Raw genomic sequence first — 25,692 nt, forward strand, 5'->3', positions numbered from 1 at the left:
GTTGTATCGTACGTCAAAGAAAGTCGTAACTAAAATTAAAGACTTTTTTTTGTATTAAATATAATTTCAATTCACCAAAATCTGCTCATATATATACACATATGTATATAGTTTTTTTGTGAGTTTTCCTGGAAAATCTTAAAAAATTCAATAAAACGAAAACGGAACATCGTATTGAAAAAGTTTCAGTGGGACAAAAGAAGCACACAAGATTTCCTATACTAAATCCTAAATTCACTGAAATCTGGTAAATAGATTTTATTTTGTGATTGGCCACGGAAAAAGTATTGAATATGTAGGCTAAATAACAGAAAGAATTGTATCCCATGTCAAATTATATCAGATCCGAACTATATTCATTCTCAATAATATATTTTAAAGTCACTTAAATTATATTCCTTTTTCAGTTAGTGATGTGTTAAAACGTTTTTGAAATCTACCTTAATTATTTTCCAGAAAAAAAATCAGACTCATTTCAACTGCTTATCGTTTGAAAGATAAATTCGACACGTCCATTCTCACAAAACATACCATTCAATTAAATTTACACAAGATTTCCAGTGACCTGTTTCGAGAAGAAATTGAAAAATATACACACATTGGGATGCACTCTGCAACACACAATACTGAATAAACATGCATGAATATGTAGGAACACCCTACCTTAAAAACCGTCACAGTAACTGCAGTCCTCGGGAGATAATTCACGCCGGTTTTTACAGGTTGATCCATGACAGTTTACACAAGCAGAAGAACATGAGATGCAGTGTTTCCTACAACTGCAGTTGGATGCACCGCAACCATCTTCCTTGCAAGTGCACCTGATTACCTTCAAAAGGCATTCCGGAGCTGTTGACTTGTCTGTCGAAATTGGCAAGAGAAGGTGGCCATATTTTCTCCATCCCCATTCTTCTGGATTCATCTTAATTCCCTTCCATTCTTGTATCTGATAGAAAACCCTTAAGAAATGGAAACGAGCTGAAGCACTAGTTGGAGGTAACTGTTCTGGTTGTACACATTTGGAACTAGTATCTGCTTTCTCACTAAACACTTTAAAATGCAAAGTGTCGAGTGTGTCACTTCTCGACCCATTGTACAGGCGTACTAGCAGCTGTTCTCCCGATTTTACAATGTCTTCTTTTGATACACTGGGAATACTATCTGAAAATACTTTCGCAAGTTGCCTGAAGGCTCATTCTGGATCAGATCCAATATTTTCCCCTTTCCTATACCATAGATGTGTGATGTTGTGTCACATTCCATGAATGCATGGCAGAAAAGAATTTTCATAACCGAGCTTCAGCTTTAGCTCCTTAATGTGACATGTTTTCTTCTGCCTTTGTTCACTTTTTAAACACAAAAAGTTATGTGATTGTGGATCAAAGTAGTAGAGTAAAAACACAAGTACATCTGTGTCTGTTCCTATAACTGTTGTCAACTGTTCTTTTGCACATTTTAGAGCTTCTTGGACAATGTAAATATCTGCATCACCTGGTGCTTCGACAACAGGACATTCTGCTTCGCGTAAATGTATTGCTAATAACCTTAAAAATTGTCCTTTATTTCGCTCGTTCAAAAGAAACATATCTTTACGGAGTGATAGTTGCATTTCTCCTGTGAATTCAACTACAGGTGATGCATTACCTCTTGTTCTTCTCATATGTGCTGTGTCTTTAGTACTGTGAGTTTTCCCATATCCATCAAATACAGTAGTTGCTAATCCATAATTTTTCAAGATGAAACGTACAGCTGAGCGATCTCGTTGTAAATTGCAGTATGGGGCCAAGGTAACTGATGAAGTAAATATCCTCCGTCAATGACATATTTAATCGCAGTTGCGTTTTCATTCACTCAGTACAAGGGAATGGGAATTCAATCGTATAAATAGTAACTATACCAGGACAATAGTACATAAATTTTAAGCAAATTTTGATAAAGTTCAATTATATAATGCAACTTTTTTGCCCTTAATTTAATTTACGATTTATTTTGAAGTACGGTGCACGGTTTCCGTTTTTTTTCTTTTTATAACTTTTTTCCGGGACATTTCCTGGAAAACAAAAAAAAAACAATTAAATGTTGATCTGTGTGAAATTCTAATATATTATGAAAAACATTGTTTACTTTATCTTTTTCCTAAACCATTATGCTGTAAAGTGCACAATTTTCGATTTATTTCATTTTTAATATTTTTTCCGGGACTAATCCCGGAAACGAAGCAGAAATTATAAGCGGATTTTCTTGAACTTTGGATATGTTATGGAAAAGTTAATTATCTTTAATTTTTGTCTCTACAGATTTTGTCGTCAGATGCACCGGTTTTGAGTTATTATTTTTTTTTTCGCGTTTTTCCGGGACAAAACCCGGAAAAAAAGTTACCAAAAGAAAGTGGATTTCGGATATGTTATTCTACGAATTTTTCTGCGAATTTTGATGTAAAAAAACCTTTTCTTGCAATTTGTCCATGATTTTTTCGTATACATATTTCCTGGACTAACATGGCGAGGCGGCAGGGCGGCTCTTATCTGGCCAGCAGTGTCGGCGTGAGGAGGAGGGTGGGTATAGGGGGGTGGGGCAGTGAGAAGGAGGAGATAAGAGTAGTTTCGAATGTCGCCACTCAGCTCCGAGCAAGAACGACATGCTATGTACGCGGTCACGCGTTTACTCTCTAGCCAGACGGCGCCCTTAATACCCATCAAAAAACATATATTTATATCTGCATTGCCAACACAAGAATATGACCTACCAGGAATTGAAGCTGTCTGGGTAAAAATTAAAACCTCTTAAACTAAAATTCTAACACTCAGTAACATCTACATCCCTCCTCAAACAACACCTTCAACATATGCATCGTACTTTGAAGATCTTGAAGTTAAAATAGTGAATTCTCAAGGCAATCTACTATTAGTTGGCGACTTAATGTCTCAGGTCTTGACTGGCCAAATATGCACACACTAAATATTTTACAGTCTAGTTCTAGTATTAAATCTTAAAGCCCAGACTCTGATAAATTTTATATCAGCTATGCGTTTAACACAATTTAACTACTCGCAACCTACCAATTGGTTACTATTGCATCTTTGTTTTACTAATTTGCATCACTGTTTGGTCATGAAAGCTCATGACCTGTTAGTTAAGGAAGACCTACCTCATCCTGCCATTGAAATTATCATAAGACTGAACGTAGGGACTTATAACGGAAGTGCTCCTTCTACAAACATTCACAAACTATACAAATTTGGTTACTACCAAATTGTTGATCATGACTGGTCTGTCATCTACAATTCGTCCGATGTAAATATTATGGTAGATATTTAACTTCCGCAGTGAACAATTATATAAACATTTTTATACTAAAGTGTGTGAAATCATTGTTTAAATATCTTCACTGGTTCTCTAAACAACTTATTCAGGCCTTGAAATCAGAAAAACATTACTATAAATTATATAAAACGCAACTGAACAGATTTTATTATTCTTTGTTTTCTTACTATCGAAAAGAGTCTAAGTTTCTAATCGTTAGAGATAAAAAATTTGGGCTTCTCATTATTAATAACAAAATAAAACAAAATCACAAAAAATTCTGGATCTATGTACACATTATGAGAAATGGCTATGAGAAAAAACCATCTCTGAAGGTTAATAATTCTCTCACAAATGACTGTTATTATTGCCAATAGCTTTGCTTGTGTTTTTGTAACCTACACACCTAAAAATAATCCACCAGTTTCTATATGTACTAATTTTTCTATTCCTATGCAAAATATCACATATAGAATCTGGTTCTGTGGGGTATTAAAACCCTAAAGTCAACCCTATCGGCAGGTTCTGAAAGCATTTCAAATTTAGTTTTAAAGGTTGCTCACATCCCCTAATGTTGCTCACATCCCCTAATTCCTCTTTTACAGCATATTTTTAATAAAATGCAAATGGAAGATTCCCATACATAAAAAAGGTAGCAAGTAACCTTAATGTTTCAAATTACAGTACACTCCCGATTATCCGCGAAATTAAGTGGCAGGGCCACTGCGGATAGTGAAATCGCGTATAATCCGCAAAAGAGCCGAAAATGGGAAAAAAAAGGAAACATTAATTTCAACTTAAAAATCTAAACATTTATGTACAGTAAAAGTTACAATTAACATTAAAAAATTTCAAATGATGCTAAAATTGTAATATTTTACATACGTTTCAGTAATGTAAGCATAAAAGTGCTCAACAATACGACTAGAAACAAAGTGCGACAGAGACAAAAAAAGCAACGCGTGCCAGCCTACTGCAAGAGTTCCGAGAAGGCCTGTGGCGTTTTACTGTATACTGCGCACAATACACTCGTCAGTAGAGTTCAAATTTGCTCACTTGTAATAAAATACAGATTTACATATTGTTACGATCGCGCTTGGCTGCAGTGCATGGCATCGCCGCACTCGTTCGGCCTGTCTGCGCCCCCCTTCCACCCGCATCCTCTCCCTGGTATCTCGTGTCATACTATCTCGCTACATCCTGACCGTCGCAGCGCGCACCTGCCTCAGATCGGGTTACTTAAAAGAGGCCGCACTGCGGAATAAAATGACTCAGACGCCTTTATCGGCGTTCTTAGAGCAGCCACCGCGTCCTTCGAGGACTCACGATGCGTTTCTGGGCATTTCGACGGCGAAGGTCGCGCGATATCTCGGAGACATGCCCGATTGTTCTGGATGGGAACCCAAGGGCTATTTAAGGAGGTTGGGCCGACCTTCGAGTCAGTCAGAGAGAGAGTCTGAGTGGGGAGTTCTCCCGCGGCGGAGTTTCCGGGCGATAGTGCCGCAGGTGCGGCAGAGTGGCGAAGTCCTTGGACGAAGATTCCAGGGCAGGGAGTGAGTGAGTTCAGTGGAGTCGGGAGTTTCCGGGCGATAGAGTCGCGGGCGCGGCGGAGTCCCGAGTGAAGTGGCGAGCGAGTCGTCGAGTGGGATCTCGGCGAAGGGTGTGACGGCGGCGGCGAAGTGCGGCGACGGAGTCCCGCGGCGGAGACCCACGAGGGGTGCTGCAGTGAGAGTTGCGCCGGAAGTGCGGCCCAGCCAGGTGTGTGAAACGAGTGACTGGGGAATTGACATTTCTTTACATGTAATTAATTATCTGCCAATTTAGAAGATTATTTGTAAGTGGCAAGTAGTAGTAATAAATAAAACTGTGCGTGAAATAAAATCTATTTATTGGGCTATCCTTTACGAACCCCCGCAGGTAAATCGTAACAATATGTTATATATTTTTTCGTAGCATGCGCGGATAATCCGTACCGCGGATAATCCGCTTGCGGTTAATAGGGAGTTTACTGTATAGGCCCATTTCACTTTTGAATTGATTTGCCGACATCTTTGATAAAATAATACAGTATTTAAATAGTGTATATTGAATTCAACCTTAAAATCTGTCTCTCTGATGCTCAGAATGGTTTTAGAACTGGTAAAACCACACAAACCTAACAAATCATTGGTTACCATATAACTGTTTAAAATGCACAGACAGAATACATCTTAGCTATGTCAATAAAATTGGTAATGAATAAAAACAAATTTTACCCACAGAGCTGTGTAACAATAGTGTTAAAAACCAATTTGTGAAATATAACATATTCCTACACAACTTTTGGAAATGGTGGCAGCTACAATTGCATTTGTGAAAGTGAATACTCCTCCTTTTTAAACTTCTAAATATATTACTAAAATGTTTTATCTGAAACATTTTCTCATAACAGGTACCCTTAGCACAAGGGGCAAATACATTTTTGGTTTTGTTATTTACTTATGGGAGTTATCACTAGCTACACAACCGGGTCAAATTCATAGACAATGTTATTTTTTTGAGAATATTCTAGAAATACTTTGAAAATACAAAATGCATTTAATATAAAACTCTCAAAACCATGGAATATGCAAAAATGTCTGATAAATGATTTTGGTATAATCGAGAACATTTAATACAAGTTTCTAGAATGTTTTGAAAGAAATGGGAACTTTGCTTATAGACTGAACTGAGAGTTTTTTTTTGAGGGGGGGGGGGGAATTAAACCCTGTCAAACTTCATTATGCTGCAAAACACCTAATAAAGGTTGTCAAACAATGTTAAAGGGTTACGAGGAAACTGAAAAAAAAAAAAAAAAAAAAATCACCAGCACAGGCATGTTTAACAAGGTGGATGACTGAGTTTCAGTATAAAATTTTTTTTTATATAGGACATGTTTTAAATTTTGTTGAATGTTTGATAGAATAAGTCAGTCATCATGGCCTGTGAAAATGGAAAATGGTAAGTTTCTGTCTTTTCGAATCTTTTAAATGATGGATACATGGGAATATGAGAGGTTATGAATAATGTTAATGTTGTCTGCAAACATAATTTATTTGGCAAATGCTAATGATGTATGCATTTATTTAAAATATTGCAGAACATTCATTTAAATACAAAATAATTGCATTATTTAAAATTATAATAATATGTAGTTTTAAAATATTAAGAAATGCATAAAACTATGACATCAAAATTTTTTCCTGTACTGTGATGCATTATTTTAATTTTAACTTTAAATCGAAATTGAAAAGTTTAGAGTTTGCTCATCCAATAATAAACATTAATAGTGTGACAGGATAGAAAAGATGAACGAACATCTGACAGTGTGACAAGGCCGTAACTCGAACAACGTGCCAACTGCAACCTCCCTGAAGTGTTGTCGGCGGCTCGCACAAACTTCGAGGTAGCGCGTGGCTTGGTCCGCAGGTCAGGTGTGCAGCGCGTATGCAGCGTTGTCCTCCAATCGACAACACCTTTATCAAAAGTTTAATTTCAAAATAAGTGAAAGGTGATTGGAGGGTGGAAGGGGAATTAATTGATTTTATTTGTAATGAAGTTGAGAATTGGAATAAAAGTAATGAATCGTTAATTTTGGTAGAGATGTGTTGATTGTGAACAGCAGTGCATCTCATATCTGTGTAAACAGGTAGCTGGATTAAACTCTGGCTGAGGTAACAACGTCTGTGAAACTTTCAGAAGTGTTCTCCTGCCTCATATCAAAAATGCCATGCCATGTTTGTAGAATTGTATGTTATGTGATTATTTTTGTGCACATTTCTTGATTTGTTTTCAGGTTATTTTCTTTTGAAAGGAAAGATAAAGCCAATGTGTGTTCTGCATATGTTGAGATGTTGGATGCACACTGGTTGTTTCTAGCACTGTGTGGTAAGTGTTCGTCTCGTCGCCTGCTGTTGGTCGTTCACTTCCTGTGTCGGCTCACAGGTGTCTGAAGTGCCGCCCTTCTGCATGAGTCCATTTCTGTTTATCTTCTCAAACCTGCTGGGTCGTGGAATAAACCAAGTAAATCTTTGTCAATTTATTAACTTTGTGTGGTGCAGGTTGCCAAGCTGTTACATAATCTAACACTTCCAGTTTATCTGTTGGCCCTCATATTATTAAAAACTTCCTGTGATTTTTCAGTAATGGTGTACCTTTGTCTGGTATTTTTCTGTCATTAATTCAATTTCGCATCTGGCTTACCAGTTTTATCCTGTTGTGTTTGAATTGATCAGACCAGTCATGCTAACTCTTTGTAGTCAATGCCTCACCGGTCTTCTTGTTCATGTCTGTCATGCTCCCAGATCCTGTTCTTCAATTCTTCGTACCAGGGATGCAAATCTGTAGGATTCTCAAAGGGGAGCCCCTGCGTGGCCAGTGGGGTTAACCAACACAAGTCATCTCTGGATAGAATGCTTGTCTGTTGTACATTGCCCATATTCTTGCCTATATACATGCTATAAGCCAAAAATTTTATAACATACAGAAAGTTTCCTATAAAACATATTTTTGACATTTACATTTATCCTCCCTGTTTCACAGTTACTATTTTGCAAACGTAAGCGGGCTCCCTCAGTGAGGGGCTTCTTAATCCAGGAGGGCTTGAGCCCCCATTCCCTCCCTCCCCCCGGGATCTACGCCCAGCTTCCAATGAGCTTCCCTCCAGTCAGTAATTAGCCTTTACTTCCTGCTTCATCGGGTCCTGACGTTTCGTGTGTGGTCCTTTCAGTAGCTCACTTTACATTTTTTTTTCTTTTTTCTTTTTCTTTTTTAATTTTTATTTCCATCACATGCTCAAAGTGATTTGTTTTCTCTTAATTCAGTTGTGCCGCAGTACCTTATGTGGACAGAACAATGGTCTTTTTTTGTGTTTAGTGCTGTTTGGTAAGGCACATTACATAATGTTTGGGCTGTTTTTCCTATACTTCATCACCATACCATGTCCTTCCCAGACTGTTGTTCTGTCCATTTGCCAGTATTCTGTTTCCTATATCTGATTCTCCTCCTAAATAATTAACATTTTTCTCCTTTTTGCTTGCTTGTTTCATGGGATGTTTACCGTCCTACATTTTTCATTCTTGTCCGCCATTTACATCATGCTCACATTCCGTGTTTGTCTTGATTCCATACTTTCCAGTGTCCTTGCCGGCTGGTCGTCCTCGTGAGTCATGACACTTGCATCTTCACCTTCTGCCCTTTTGCACTTGGGCCAGTGTTACTAACACGTGCAGGGTGATCACACACACTCGCAATCTTTTTCTCTCTGTGTTCTGCAGGGACTCTCTCTCTCTCTCTCTCTCTCTCTTGCTCTGTTCTCCTCCCCTTGCACAGCTGCGATTAATAGAGACAAGATTTTATGGTTTTATTTTAAGGACAATTTTGTTTTTAAAACAGGTGATTTCGGTGTTATTGTTTTTATTTTTATGTATTGTCTTAATACCTACTTATTTCACACAAATAGTCTCAGTTTTATTGATACCTGATGTACTTATACAGTAAAATCATTAGTACTAAGAATGTCTATAACAGAACTACGTACTCAGCAAAATAACAATAAATCTGAAAATATTTGTGTGTTTGAAACATGTGGCTTTATTTATGTAAAAACGTGTTACTTCTGGAACTAGAGTAAGGAATAACTACCCAAATTAATAAAGACAAAAATAAATTAAATACAGGATAAAAATAATAAGGAATAAAATTAGATTTAATAGGAAAAATATTCTCCCTAGAAAACAATTTCATAGCATCAGAAAAAGGCTGTAAAAAGTTCCAGAAGTGATTTTGGTGTTCTTGGCTAGAATAAATCTCGGTCGTGGGAATGTAAAACGATGAAAATTAATGGAAACATGTCTTGTCGATCGTGCACCTTCTCCAGAGAGTTTCCGACTACGCACAGAAAATTAATTAACAACTTTCAGTGTTAAATGGTGTATGTATTAACTTGCTTTGCAGTGTTTTTACTGTTTCGTCACAATTCACCGTATAATCTTTTCCCTAGTTATCAAATGTTGCAAGATTAGTAATAAACTGCAACTTCAATCATACCACACAATAGTTTAGCCAAAAAGTATTGTTATAAATGCAAAAATTAATTTTAAATTTTAGCAAAACCCTTTCTTCAATGATCATTTTCTGTGGCTTTATTTTTCTTTAACAAACTCAGCAAGATGAGCTGTTGGATTTGAGAGTTATTGCCAATAGCTGCTGTCACAGCCTAATTTTTGTTCTGTTGTGCCAAGTGGTACCCCAGCCGTGTGACGTGCTGTTCAGAACATACCTGTTTGTGTTTCTGTTCGTGTGTTCCTTTGTGATTTGGAATTGCTTTTATAACTGTTCATTCAGCATTAACCGTTCTTCACTGTGGCTGTGGTTTCATGAGTTAGTAACTGTACTTCACATGTCCATGTGTGCTGTGTGTGGGGAAAATGTATCGCAGGAAATTTTGTAACCAGGCTCTGATATAAGTTATCTAGTGCTGCAACTGGCTGAGAATAGTATTGCACTTTTATGATCAAACTTGGAAATTGGCACCGTTGGGTCTTGGCCATGTTCCATGATCAAATGGAACCATGTTTCCGAAAGGCAGGTGATGGCTCAACCGAAGGCAGACTAGGAGCACCCTGAGAAAGTCGGGCCGACCACAGCAATTGATGGCCAGCCATATTCCTGTTTGCCTGCATCGTGCAAGTTATTACTCGGTATCATAGTATGAACTGCAGAGGTGACTCTTGTATATTTGAGAAACAATCAGGCTAGTAAGAATCATTTTGGGAAATATTAAAAAAAAAATCTATGGTGAAAAATCAGCTTAGACATCATCGTTAATATAATTATTATTAAAATTGCAGTGAACACTTGCTAATTGTTTGAAAAGTTTTAATACAATTTCTTTGACATACGTCATTGCCGTATTGCACTGTGTGTCATGAAAAAAATTCAAGAATGCAAATTAGAAAATAAAACTGAAAACATAAACCCACAGAGAAGAAGCCTAAATCAGCTATGTCAAACAGTTCCCGAAATTTCGTAACTGTTTTGTCATAGGAAACCTAATGTGTTCATCGGTGTTTTTATTGTGTTGTCAATAATATCATTTTATCTCCATCATTCTGTTCGTATATTTGCTGCGTTGTCCAGGTTTTGTTGTCTGCCGGCATTTACCGTTATTGTTGGAAGTGTCTGATCGTTGTTAGCCCACTGTGTTCGTCTGTGCTATTATTATTTTTTTTCATGTTTTCCTTCCATGGAATTCTTGTGCTGTCTTATATTTAAGTTTGAATGTGTTCATTTGTGCTATGGTCATCGTGTTGTCCATAATACCTGTTTAGGTACATCGTTGGGTTTATTTTGTTTGACAAAGCTGATTTAGGCTTGTTCTCTGTGGGTTTATGTTATAATTTTTATTTCTTAATTTGCGTTCTTTAATTTTTTTCAATGAAAAACTGCAATGGCTTATGTCCGGAAAATTGTATTAAATCATGGTTCCCCATTGCATGAATCATTTAAAGAGCGTAGGTTTGAGAAGTGTTGTACATGTTAATAAAGACAAGTGGTGAAGTTGAGAATGGCATGATCTGCACGGGGAGTTGTTGGGCTGTGGCAGGGTGTTCGCCAGCGCGCTGTACTGCGACCTGGAGCTGGTGTTCGACTCGAGCTCCGTCCAGGCACACTGCTGTGTGCTGCGAGCCCGTGCCAGCAAGTTCTTCTCCAAGCTGTGCTCTTTGGCCGAACCGCGCCGGCTGCGCGACGGCGCTCGCTCCGTGAGGCTGGTCCACGCGCCCGAGACACTCATTAGAAGCTTCTTGAGGTGTGTGTCGTTTCAGCGCAACAGCTTGTACGTAGCACGGCTATAAGAATTGCACTTTTGAAACATTGAGTATTGTCGTAATCACAATCCATTCTTAACTTGTGAAATTCCGTAAAGTTTTAAAATTTGCGTGGGCCATATCTTTTTGTTGCCTCAAGTCGGATGAAACATTGTGCTGGTAGTACTTCCCAGCCCGTCGGAGGGACTGTGCTCTCCAGAAAGCTGTCTAGCTTCATTCCAGCTTGTTTCATCTAACTCTCAATTACACCATGATGTCCTAGTAGCCAGTATATGGGACTGATAAAGTAAAGGCCTGAACACTGTCCACGCTGGTGGAGTGGTTGGAACTCGCACCTCTCACCGAGGTCATCTTGGGTGCTGTTCCCAAGTGTAGCGTACATTGTGCAATGTGCAATGAGTCGATGCAGCGAGTCTCGCAGTGAGCAGTGGCCCATGATTCTCATCTCAGCACTGCTTCTGCTTCTGACGACTCTGATGTGACGTTGGACCCTAATTCATTCAGATATTTCATTAAAATCACAATGAGATTATATAATTACATAGTTTTAATTAGAAAAAGGGTGCATCACAGAGATCTAAAACAAGGCCTTGATATAAAAAAATTGTTTAAAAATTTGAGTTTTTCCTACTGTGTCAAGGAGGTATGTTTAGTATTTTGACAGAGGTTTGTTTTAAAGTCAAAGACAAGCTACTTTTTCCAAAGGTTTGGGTGTTCCATGTTCATAGTTAAGACATAGTTTATTAAATGATTGTCATCATGGTTTAAACTTCACAAATTTCTTCCCTCAATTAAAAATTCAATCTAAGAATTATTAGCTAGTGACTGCATGATAATGTCTATAAATTTATATACGTAATATATTGCAAATATATTTTTCATGTTTGTTTTTATCTCAGTGCCAAAATATGTATTATATGGGATTGCAACATAGTCTAAAAATATAAACTCCCTCAGTTTTCACCAAGCAACACATGCATACTTGAGCTCTTAGCATGGAGACCTGTTGGTAGAGTTACTGAGTGGACACTCATTGCTATTGAATGTTTGTATTTATTTGTTCATAGTCTGTACATACAAAATCACAAACGTGACAAACATGAAAGTGAATTTGTATTGCTTTTTTAAAAATAAAATTAACATGTTGCAAGACAAAAAATGCTTAGTTTAGTTGATTAATAGTATGTCAAAATACAAGTCTTATATTTAGATATGAAATAAATCGTGAAAGTGTGTATGAAAACTCTACTGCAAAAGCTGGGATTTCTTGTTAGCATGTGCAGTAGCAGCCCTAAGTTGGTTTAGAGCTTTTTTACATTTTATTTAGCTAATTGAAGGATACGTGACTGAAAAAAAAAACATATCTTTGTAGTTTGGTCTTCTCTCCTTGTGGTATGACACACAGCACACACAATATTCATGTGTAATGGTCCAAGGTTCTGACGCCACCAGAGTAAATTCTGGAAGTAAGGGAATGGTGAAGGAGGGAGGATTAGATAGGGAATAGGTAGGGGGGAGTTCAGGATCGTATTGGGCGGGAATCTGGATCTCCAGATCCTCGCACTTACCAGTTAAGTATTGCCTGTCTTAGGAGTCGTAAGAGGTACTCAGATACTACGTCCATGCCTGCTTGGCTTCCAAAAACACTCTATTTATTGCCTGTGACATGGATGTGCACTTAACATCTTCGGTCGCTAGATGCTCCTACTCTCTAGCTTCGAACCGGAGACTCCCAGCATATGCGACCCAAGTGCAGTACAGCCTCATAAATTAGGTATGCAACCCACTGTAATCATTATATCTGACATACTACCATTAAAGTATGTCTTAAGCAAGTCTCTGTACAACCTTCATTTCTCCACTCTCGCTTTCGCTACTAACATAACTCCGCTCTCATCTGTTTCATCCGTTGCCTCTGCACAACTCAAGAGACCTCTTGTCACCAACAATCCGGGCCAGTGCACGCTGCCAGTCAGCGCTACTTCTCTACAAATAGGAGAACTGCTGAATTGCACAACACATGTCTCGTGCTGACAGCTGCCAGAGGGTCGACAAACTCAGAGCTGACTGCGAATACACACACACTCGCATGCCCAGACTACCTTTCAATAAAGTCCATTATTAAGTTCCATTACATGTGTGTATTTCACGAAAATGTTGACTACTGTGCAAGTTCTTCACTGATTGCTTAAAATTTTGACACAACATTGCATTCAAATACATGTGTGTTTTTATATACCTATGTCACATCTGTGACAGGTAAAATAATATATAGGTAAAAATATAGATTTTTAATATTTCATTGCTACAGAATGACAACATAAATATAGGTAAGTATATAGAGGAGAGAGTAAGTGTGATACAGAGGTGTGTGTGTGTTAATAGAGAGAGAGAGAGAGAGAGAGAGAGAGAGAGAGAGAGAGAGAGAGAGAGCTGTAAAGAGAGATAGAATTATTTATATATTTATTTATTTATTTATTTATTATTTATTTATTAAATTTGTGACATGCACACCAACAGCCGAAGCTTTGGAGGTGTGCACAGAACAAGTAATAAAAACACGACACATACAAACGAATAAATACAACATAAACAGGATAATAAAAGACGACACATACAAGCGAATAAATACAACATACACAGGATAATAAAAGACGACACAATAACAAACAAAACAAAACAAAACAAAACAGCAACAGAGATAATCTTAACTAAATGATCTAGAATGGGAAGAATAAACAGGATTATAAAATTACTCAAAATATTAGGGTAACCATAAAAATTAAAATTTAAAGTTTTTAATAAAATTTTCATATTTATTGAAATTTGAGATAAGTCTGTAAATTAAATCATTATTATTGTGTAAGGAACATAATAGGGATCGAAGGCGGCTTTTGAACTGCGGGACTCGAATACCAGAGTTATCAAGTAAGTATAAGCAATTAATTTTTGAACTATAGCACTTAAACACAAACAGGGCATCCAGATGGATGCGACGATTTGAAAGAGATTCTAATTTGGGTAATTGATGGTGTCTAGAACTAATTATTTTGAAAAATTTATTTTGTATGGATTCAATTTTGTCACTATCGGTGGTGTTAATACTGTTCCAGATAACTGAGCAATATTCGAGTTTACTTCTGACTAAGGACAAATAAAGAGTAAGAATGGATTCAATATTAGATGCATAGTAAGTTATATAATTTATTAAATATAAGGTTCTACGGGAAAAGGATACTAAAGAATTAACATGTTGATGAAAGAATAGTTTGGAGTCAAGAATAACACCAAGATCTTTTATACTAAGAGATTTGGAAATTTTTGAGTTGTCAAGAAAATAATCATATTTAACTGGATGAATTTTCCTTGTGAAAGAAATAATTTTTGTTTTATCTTTGTTAAGTGAAACTAAATTCATTTTACACCAATTATCAATTTCAGTAATATCAGATTGAAGAAGCAGACAGTCATTTAAGGAGGAAATTTCTCTGGATATTTTAAGATCGTCAGCAAACAGAAAACCAGTAGTATGATGAAGAACTTTAAAAATATCATTGATATAAATATTGAATAGTAAGGGAGATAAAGTACCCCCTTGAGGCACACCAGAAGTAGCATGATATAAAGTAGAAGTTTTTTTATTAAGTGAAACAAAGAAACATCTATCTTTAAGGTAACTAGTAAACCAGGTTATATAATTATTACAGAGACCGAAGTTAGAAAGCTTAGCTAGTAAAATGGAGTGATTGACAGTATCAAAGGCTTTAGCCAGATCAAAATAACATGCATCAACCTGCCCCCTTGTTGTAACTTTATTGTATATAGGATTAATAAATGAGAGAAGATTAGTAGAAGTTGTCATACTATTTCTAAAGCCATGCTGATTAGGAGCTAATCTGTTGTTTATTGGGAAGTTAATATGTTTAAATATTATTTTTTCAAAGATTTTAGTAAAGCCATTTAATAATGATATAGGCCTATAATTAAATACACTGAGTTTACTACCCTTTTTATGTATGGGAATAACCTTAGCTATTTTCCATTTAGTGGGAAATACTTGTGATTTTAGACTTGTATTAAATAGATGCAACAATAGAGGCATTAGAATAAAAGAGCAGCCTTTAATAATGAAATTTGGTATACCGTCAGGACCAGTAGACATAGTTGGTTTTAATGATTTAATTCCCCATAAGACCTGGCTTTCTGATAAGAATGATACAGGAATTGAATCGTGAATAATATCGGGATCAATGATACGAGGGTGGTTGGTGGATGGTACATATACACTAGCAAAGTACTTAGCAAAGACATTAGAAAGAATACCTGGATCATTACAGATATCACCATTGACATTAAGAGAATGAGATTCACTATAACCATTTTTCATAACATTGACATATCTCCAGAATTTTTTAGGGTTATTCTTAACCTTATTATTGATACTACGATTCCAATTAGTTTTATCACGCTTAATAAGATTTTTAACTAGTGCTCTATATTTAGAGAAAAGAAGGTAATACTGAGTATTATTGTTTCTTTTATAGAGTTTATGAAAGTGTTTTTTAGATTTTAAGGCATGAATTAAATCACCAGAGAACCAATAAGGATGTTTAGAGGCCTTACGTGTGGATAATGGAATGTGAGTATTGATTTTATCACAGATACAAGATGTAAGTTGATCTACAAGAGCATCTACATCAGTGGTGTTATAATATTCATCCCAATTGTGGGTTTTTAGAGAGTTATATAGGCTTAAGTAATCACCAGCTTTGTAGTTTCTGAAAATAGAATCTGGAGTAAAATTGTGTGAGGTCGCCTCAATATGTAGTTTAATAAGTAGGGTAGGATGATAGATATCCTCTTTGACCAGAGATTCAACAGCTTTTTCAACCACACAATGGGATAGATTAGAAAGACAAAGATCTAGAAGATTATTGGAAGATTGTATTAGGTTGTGCTGAATTAAATCCAAATTAGATATGAAATCAAGTAGGCACTGAGCCTTGGATCTGACATGTGCACGGGCAATATTGAAATAGTGATTACCTTTCCAATCTATTCCAGGTACATTGAAGTCACCTAAGATAATCACATTATCATGAGAATTAACGAGTTTTTGTTCAAGAGCTTCAAAATACAATGTGAATAGATTAGGTGATGTAGTTGGAGGAAGATAAATATTACCCAATGTTAAGTACTTATTAAAAGCAATTTTAATATTAATCCATACGGCTTCTACTCCACGATAGTCATATAATTGAATTAGCTGAACAGAAGGGAATTTATGTTTATTCACTGCGATCAACACTCCGCCACCACGTTCCATTGATGAGAGTAGCGGATCCCTATCAGTTCTAAAAATAGAATAATTATCGGTGAAATAATGAGCATTGATACATCTTTCGTTGAACCAAGTTTCTGTTAGACAGATTATGTCATACTGAGTATTAATAAGATTATCAAAGAATTCAACTGATTTTGTTCTAAGTCCTCTAACATTCTGATATGCAATTTCCCATTCATTAAGATTGGGCATTCACTGGAAAGTGAGTAGGAAGCACTCCTCCAGGCCCTGGCATAGAAGTTGCTGGCGTAAAAGGTGACGATGTACTGCAGGAACTTGGAGGTAATTGGGTAGAATTGCCGAGAGCTTCAGGAGATGAATTAGTACTAACAATTTGGTCTTGATGCAGTTTTCCAAAGAAAGGACTGATTAAACAGCCACTGGGCCAAAAAACAATATTATTAATTCTACTAAAATCTTCTTCCAGAACAGATACATGGATAGAGAGAGATATAGAAATTTAAATAGAGAGCTCTCTCTCTCTATATATATATATATATATATATATATATATATATATATATATATATATATATATATATATATATATATATATATATATATATATATATATATATATATATATATATATATATATATATATATATATATATACACATATATATATATATATATATATATATATATGTATGTGTGTGTGTGTGTGTGTGTGTGTGCGTGTGTGCGTGTGTATTTGTGTGTAGAGAATTAGAGAGAGAGAGAGATATTCTTTGTATATGTGTATCTTCTTCAAACAAATTTTAAAAACAATTGAGACAATGCAACATATGCTGGGCATTAGTTGGTTCAAAATAAATAGTTATCTCTGGTATGAATTTTACTGGTTTTTTTTTCTTCAAAATTCCCCAAGAAAACAATTTTGTTACTGGTACTTTCCCACCACACACCAAAATATTTAACAACTTCCCGAACTATTTATACTAATATTCTGTAGTTGTACGAACATTCGTACATCTATAAAATAAAACAATGCTATATCCTAATGACCTATGACTGCAGGCTCCTTGCCTTAATTGTGAATACTGCCAAAACTTAACAATGATAGTATTGTTAATGCCCCAAAATGCAGCACTGGCTTTGTGACATATTTTATATTTACTTCCTTTAAAAATCAAAGAATATAAAAAAACGACAGGACATTGCTTGCATGACGAAACCACAAATACAGTGTAGCTACTTTTCCTCGTATTTTTATGAGTACAAGTCTACTCTAGATGCAGTCAAACTCACTCCCTCGTCGTGCTCACCAAGCCGGAAGCAGCGCAGTGACTACTGAGCCACGCAAAAAACAAAGTCCCAGTAGCTTTTCCTTGACAACTTCGCTCACAATTAGCGAGCTAATAACTTAAGAACACCACTGTAGCATGGCAGCAAGTCCCCTCGTTCGTTGACTGAACTCCCATGGCAAATGAAAATTTACAAAGTTAAAATATCTTGGAAAAACATATTATAGATAAACGTGAGGGACATCACCGTGGCACGTATGTAATGGGAGATTATTTCAAATTTCTTTGTGCTAGTATTCAATATTAGAAGCTAAATTGTGTAAAATATTCTTACTTGAAAACATACTTCTGCAGCTATAACATCCATATTGTTGCATAATGTCACTACTTTATTCTTGCAACTAATGAGTCCTAAATTTTGCAGCATTGATGTCAGAAAACTGCTGGTTGTGACGTGAATGGTCATGAGAAGGCTGTCACAGCGGCATCATCTTTGAAACACTGACCTTTGCCAGAGTGACTTATAGGGAAAAAAACCGATACATCATATTGATCCTGAAATATTTTCTTTCATTTCTGTATCTACAAAACTATGTCTAGTTGCAAAAGAAAAAATATTTTAAGTGTCTACTATAAATTACAATTTTTTTAAAATTTTTATATTTACTTACCACATTAGGTTTTATAAAGTCTTTTGGAAAAATTCAAAATTTGACGGCATTTGAAACTAATTAGGGGGGAAAAACAACTTCTTAAAAATTTTCATAAGGGTCAGGGATAGTTGTTATTTTGATGATTGATTGTGCAAGTTGAACAGACTTACATAGCAGGGTGAAGCAGGCCACATCACACTCACAGCTTGTCGCTTGACATGGTGTTACATAGCAGAGTGAAGTAGGCTATGTCACACTCACAGCTCACAGCAAGTGTGACATAGTAGGGTGAAGTAGACCATATCACTCACAGATTGCTTCTTGACATGGTAAGTGGACAGCAGGGTGAAGCAGGCCACATCACACTCACAGCTTGCCGCTTGACATGTTGTTAGATAGTGGAGTGAAGTAGGCTATGTCATGCTCACAGCTTGACACAGTAAGTGTGACATAGAATGGTGAAGTATACCATGTCACACTCACAGATTGCTTCTGGACATGCATAGCAGGGTGAAGTAGGCCATGTCAATCACAGCTCATCGCCTGACATGGTGAGTTGGGGGATTGGGAAGGGAAGTGGACATAAAATTAATAACTCTCAAATAATTGTGTACTAATCACGGGACATCATATTTCCACTTGCCTGATATTATTAGAAGTACTAAAAAGGTGGCAAGATCCTTTTTGTGCTATTGTGTTGTTTTTCAGAAAAGCCATGAAAAGGCATTTCTCATAACAAATATAAATAAAGGGATTACACTTTTCAAACTAAAATATTTATTCAATAACAGAAAATACATTAATCTAAGACTTGTTCACCATTAATCCTTAGTGATTCTTAACATTCGACATATGTGATATCGGTTACGAGAGGTCATTCCTGATGCCAAGGGAACTGAAAACAAATGTAAGTTTATTAAGTCAGCCATTTAGTGAATAAATAACAAGCAAAAAACTAATATTGAAACTGATGGACATTAGAATTAACTGACTTCATTTAGAAATGTAAATGAGCTTCCATGTCATAACGGCTTCTTGGCAGCTTTCAGATATTCAAATAGTGCAGCTGCACATGTGTCTGAGATTATTTCAGTAATTCACTGTTACTGAAAATAATTAATGCTTAAGAAATGTTTGTTTTGTACACTGTTCATTACTGCAGTGTAGTATTGAATTGTCAAAAAAAAAAGAACTTTTGAACAAGCACTGGTGTGTTATTCGTTGAATCCATGTTCATGTTTCATTACCATGGCAGAAATACTGGATTGCATTTTTTTCCATTTGGGTATAATGAATACTATTGAGTCTTAGTTGAGGAAAACACAAAATAAAATTAATTTATTTTCTAAAATATGCTCTTGCTGGATTTTTTCCCTTACGATATTGGAAAACCTGGACATGTCTACAATGTATGTTATAATTTTCTGTGGCTCACATTTATTAATTTCTAATTAAAAATAAAATAAAATAAGAAAATTGTGTTTTTTGACTGTTTACACTGGTTTTTGTGCTTTCTGGTTCGACATCTTCTGGACATGGTTGTTAAAGATGAGTGGTGATGAGATGAGAATGGAGCATTGACGTTATAGTTGGCAGTACCCTGAAAAAACCCACCAGCTCACTATAATGTCCATCATGTGTTCCACTTGTGAAAAATCTGGACTAACCCCATCAGGAATGAAACATGGATCACCATGGTAGGCGAGTTATCTGACAAACACCATGTTTCCTCTTTCTGACGGTGGCATGCTTGGCAGCAGAGGGAGTATGTTGGGATCGGCATGTTGCAGGAGCTTGTACACCAAGTGCAGTGTAGTGGAAGAAGAGTCGCGGGTGATCGCGCTCTTGGAGCGCCTCGGCTGGACTGCAGACTCCAACCCCGGCCCCTACAGCACCCCGTTGGAGGCCTGGTCCGATCTGCGCTCCTACTACTCAATTGTGCCCGTCCAAGAGGATGCGGCGTTAGTCTCCGGCCCTGCCTCTCCTCTCTTGGAGTGTGAGCTCGCAGAGCAGGACTCTCTCCTGGACGTTGCAAAGCCCAGGCTTGGTCTCACTGCTCACGGCCATGTTCCCGAAGCAGCCCTCTGCAGTGTAACAGACTGTTGCTCTTCGTTTCCTCTGAGCCCCGAGATGGACGGTAGTGCGGGCGGCCCGGACTCGGGGCTCGACACTTGTTCGACTGGTTTCCTGCCTGGGGGCGACATGGGCAGCCCGCGTGACCACACTGTCTCTGAGACGTCCGGTGTCGACCTCACTGCGGCAGGCGAAGACATGCCCCACGACGAGGTGAACCGGCCAGAATCTTCGTCGTCCGTGTCGTCGGAGGCTGCGACATGGGACGTGTATATGACTAGCACGTGTCAGGACACAGTAGCATTTCTAGAAGCTGAGAGGAGGTTCTCGCAGGCATCCGTACGCAGAGTGGAGGATGAGTGGTGCGAGCTGGAGGACGGACTGCTATCTTTAAGCGTGCCGGCAGACCAGGTGGAGCACTACTGCTGGCGCCAGCATGTGGGTCCGGAGTCCCAGGAGCCTGTCGACCCCTCCACCTCCGACAGCTCTGGCTCCAGCAACGCACTGACTTTTGCTCCCACAACCGGCCTCGCCGTGTCTCTCTCCTACCCTGAGGCCAACACGGACTGGCGCAACACAGACGGCCACAACTTCTTCATCAACGCCGCGGATCTGATCGATGACAATGATGTGTCTCTGCCGTACGTTGGTACTGGCCGACCTGCTGAAACCAAGGATTTAATGCCAGTGCTGGATGATTCACCGTTGGAGCGTTCCCAATGTGACATTGTCGACAAAGGCTTGTCTGGCTTTGCAACCGTCAAGAGTAACTTTGTAGAAGATGATGTGCCACCTGTTGTGACTTCTACAGATGAGTTTTCAGAGGATTTCATTCCTTTCCTGTCTTCCAGGTCAGCACTAGATGGCATGAAAAGCCTGGTGAATGTGTCGGGGTGTGAACTCCTTGGCATCGACAGCTGTAAAATAGTGAGCACACCTTCAAAAAGTACTCAGCAAGCTAGCATATCGAGGCAGTTCTCTGGACAGGACCACACTGCAGAGTTCCAGAAAGAAATCACAGTTGCAGAGCATTTGGAGCCGTATGCAGAAACTAGGAAAATACTTTTGTGCAAAATAAAACAAGAGAGCAATTCCACAGAAGATGTGTGCTCTTTGGGTTTGGCAAACTTGAATCAATGTTTTGACAAATCCTCAGATAATGCTGTGTGCTCAGAGTCAGAGCCCAAGTTTCCGAATGTGATGAATGAACCTTTACTTCATATAGAAAGTAGAGGCACTTTCTTTAGAAAGTGTGTTTCGGAAGAAGTTAGTGACCACGATGAAGCTAAGTTAAGTGAGTGTAATCTGGGAGGCGTAGAGGGAGTAAGTAGAGATGGTGATGGGGAAAAAGAAGCTCCTCTCGACCGAGAAAGTAGTAGAGGGGGTGAGGACAGTGATGTCACGGCCACCACAGAAGTGCTTGGCGTAGAGGGAGAAGGTCCGCGTCGTGCCAGTCTCATTCGAAGGAATACCTTTGAGCTGGATCCGGACGACGACCACCTTGCGCTCTTGCGGCAGGAGTACGAGCGCCGCCAGGGAAACCTTCTGTTTCAGAGCTGCTCTCCGCAGTTCTCTGGGAGCGATGAGGGTTCATCCCAGCTAAACTCCCTTCCGTGTCTGCCGTCCGCCCCCACGCCTGTTAAGAGTCCCCATGTCCTCCCACACATGGTGGGGCCTGAGGCGAATACCCCTGATTCCCTCAACAACGATGGCCCTGTCGACAGCTTCTTTGCAGCCCCCACGAGACACGTACCGAACTGTGGGGATGGTGTGCCTTTGAGACCAGGAGGCTATAGCCGTGCGTGCAAGCCGGTGGTGTCTGGTGCACTGACGTGCAGTGACGTGTTGCTGGATGACAGGCAGCTATGTGAAAGTCCCAAGAAGCCAAAGAGAACAGAGTCCACTCCGATAGTGTCAGGAGGGGCTTCAGCTAGTGACTTTGTCACTCAACCACAGCTGAAGATGGAGAGTCCCATCTTCTCTCGCCGGAAAAATGAGTCGGCCCCCATCGTGTCCGGAGGTGCAGTATGTGTGCCAAAACCAGAAGTGAAAGAGAAGGAAAGTATGAGTGCGTCGGTGGGGTCGGCATGGGTAGTGGACATGAGCGACTGCAGCCCCAACACCACGCGGCAGAGCTTCGACCTAAAGAGGCGACGTAGGAGCGAGGCTGGCCGCGACTCTAATGGTAACACAGCTGGCAGTGAGGGTCACAATACTTCATTGGGCTTCTTCGTCAATCTTAAAGATGCAACACCTGAAGAATCTGCACAGGAAAACAAGATCTCTATGGTTCAGAAAGACCAGTGCAAGAAATCCACAGAATTGTTTGTGGAAGTGGGGGAAAGTGGCAGGTCTCCCATACCTCGCAAGAAAAATGTTGTTAGTGATAGAAGCGTACAAAAATCAAAGTCACAGACAGATGTCCCTTCGAAAAATTTGTCTACTGATGTCTCTAATGAGAAGTCAAATGGAACAGTTTCTGGCAAGAATACTATGTTTTCCATGTTTATAGACTTTGGCTCTGAAACAAAACCGAAAGAGAAGTCCTGCATTCCAAAAGACAGAACATCTTCCTTAACAAAGAAAGTCACTGAACCAGACTTGGATTCTGAAAAACACCGAGGTGATGGTATCACTTCAGGGGCTAGCAAAATGAACAGGGTGAATGATGCTACGTTTGATGCATGCAGTGAGCCATCAGAGAGCCAAGAAGAGAGCATGCATGTGTCTGCAGATGTGGGACCATGGGCTGACTCGGTGCAGATGACGACGCCGGCAAAGTCCACTGCCCAGGAAAGCATGAAGTCAGCGGTCGAAGAGAAAAAGCAGAGCTTCTTCATGTTCATAGAGACGGACTCGCCGGTGTCGAGGAGGAAGACGTTGCCGTCTGGGCTGAGGCCAGCCTTGAACCGGCACTCGTGGAATGCAGACCTGCCGATTGAGCGACGGGACGATGACGTGCAGAAGGTGCACAAGCGAGCGCACAGCTTGTCGGTGGATCGCAACATGGGGGTAGAAGAAGGGAGGTCGGTGCTAGCAAGGGGCAAGATCAGGCGGAGCAGTCACTCTCTGCACGAGGACAACTCCCAGGGCCGGCCCCCCACCAAGCCAGTCTCTCGCCTGCCCAAGCAGGCGTGCAGCCTGGAGGCAGACGAAGGGGCCAAGACGAGACTCCGCGCCAAGCAGCTGTCGGACTCGTCGACCGAGGTGGAAGACGGCGTGTCTCAGTCGACGGGCCCGGACGATGATGTCAGCATTTCCTGCACGGATCTAAGTGATGCCAAGGGCAACGCCAGCAGCTCCGCCACAATAACGGAGTCGGAGGACCACGTAAAGCCCGCCGTGGCCCCGAAAGTGGCTGCTACCACATATTGTGAGGATGAGAGAAGGGAGCAGATGAGCTTCGTAAAGCTCTCAGACCTCGATAAGGAGCCCGAGAGGTGTGATGTGGACAAGCCCGGCCAGGTGGCCACCTCCAATAGGATGACTCGGAGTATCCCAGAAACGTCATGGATAGAGAGCAAGCTGATGATGACACGGTCGATGGGCGGGGGTGGGGGTGTGGGCGGAGGCGGGGCTCCCTGCAGCCGCTCGCTGAGCCGTCTGTTCCCGCACCTAAATGCGACAGTGGCTCCCGGGGCGGCCCTCGGCAAGTCTCCGGAGCCCGAGGAAGGTGACACCCAGGTGTCGGAGACCTCTGACCTCAGCAGCATGCAGAGCAGTGTGGGACCATCTGGGCTGGGTTAGTAACCTACCTTGTCATTCTGTATGTGTCGGCCATGTATGATTTAAAGCACTTTATAGGTATGTAATTGGTAGAGGTGTTAAAATATCTGAACTGTTTTTAGAGCAAATAAACTTTGAAAAAGTAATTGCTTGGCTACATTTTTGTTAGTACAGTATATTTATATGCTGCTTAGACATTTACAAACTGTTTGGTTGTGTGTTGCAAGGTTCCTAATTCTTGCTCTTGCTTATTGCGGGTGTTTGTCCAGAGGGCAGCACGGAGGAGACAGACGCGTCGTCGTGTGCGGGGCGCAGCTCGGGACCAGCATCGCGTCTCGGCGAGGACCTGCTGCGCATGTTCCTGGAGGAGATCAGCCCGGACGTGACGGTGGAGGTGGGCGGGCGCCGCCTGCGTGCCCACAAGTGCATCCTGTCCTCACGCTGCCAGTACTTCGCGGCCATGCTGAGTGGCGGCTGGGTGGAGAGTGCGGGCAACGTCATCTCCCTGCAGGGGTGAGTCCTGTGTCTGCACTCCTTTATTCTTGCTAAATTACAAAAAAAAAAATTATTATAAATCACTTCTGTAGACTGGAATGCACTTGTGATTGCATCTAGAAAATAAATTGGTAAACAAATTTTTAAAGAAGGAAGCTGCTAAAGGGCAATTGATAAATTTGCATATTTCAGTACTACCCTGTTACGTTACTTGGTTCACAAAATTTTTTTAACTATAATAGCCTGGCAAATAGACCAACATTAAGTTATAAACAAATTTATATACTAGGTACCCCTCAAAGACTATCAAATCCTTAGTAATCAAAGATTTTGATATTTTACGAAAAAAAGATTTGTAGAATAATAATAGAGAAAATAAAGTAGATTAGAAAATTAAACACTGATAACTGCTAAAGTTAACCACATGAATTTTTTTCTTCATACCTATCCTGTTATCATTCCACACTAATAACATGAAATTATATAAATAAAATTACAATATGTATTGAGTTGTAAAACTTAGTTCATGGATAAAACATTTATAGTGTTAAGTTTTTTAACACCATAGTTAATTTTTTAAAATTTCTTGTATATTATTTTATTTTGGAACTTTGAGACCTATAGTTAGATTTGAGGAGTATATTCGAAGTAGGTAGTCTTTGAGATTCAAATTCGAGATTAGGATTTGAAAAAATTGGTATTCAACCCATCACTAAAAATAAAAAATTTGAAGTGATAACTTCTTTAGCAGCGTTGAGCGATTTTTGGTAGGGACAAAACTTTTGGGTTCGCGTCACTGACATGCTAGTGACGTGTTGCGCCAGACTGGCGACGTGCAGCGGCCTGTGTACATGTATACACACACAGTAAAACCCTGTTAAGAAGTTTTTCAAGGAACTGGATGCTTAAAACTTCTTAACAGGGAAAACTTCTTAAAAGGGAAAAGTAATTTCCAACGCAAAAATTGATTTTACTCAAATGACATGTACTGTATTCACACAAAA

General features: G+C 39.2%; 1 protein-coding gene across 1 annotated transcript in view; it reads left to right on the forward strand.

The window, feature by feature from the left end:
• Window positions 1-25,692, forward strand: part of LOC134539417 (uncharacterized) — a 61,820-nt gene that overhangs the window by 16,152 nt on the left and 19,976 nt on the right. The window contains exons 3-5 of the mRNA XM_063381444.1: window positions 10,928-11,131; window positions 20,185-24,209; window positions 24,463-24,706. Coding sequence (XP_063237514.1) covers window positions 10,928-11,131; window positions 20,185-24,209; window positions 24,463-24,706 — 4,473 coding nt within the window. The remainder of the gene's footprint in view (window positions 1-10,927; window positions 11,132-20,184; window positions 24,210-24,462; window positions 24,707-25,692) is intronic.

The sequence above is a fragment of the Bacillus rossius genome, chromosome 1 (genome assembly GCF_032445375.1).
Source record: "Bacillus rossius redtenbacheri isolate Brsri chromosome 1, Brsri_v3, whole genome shotgun sequence".
NCBI classification, from domain to species: domain Eukaryota; kingdom Metazoa; phylum Arthropoda; class Insecta; order Phasmatodea; family Bacillidae; genus Bacillus; species Bacillus rossius.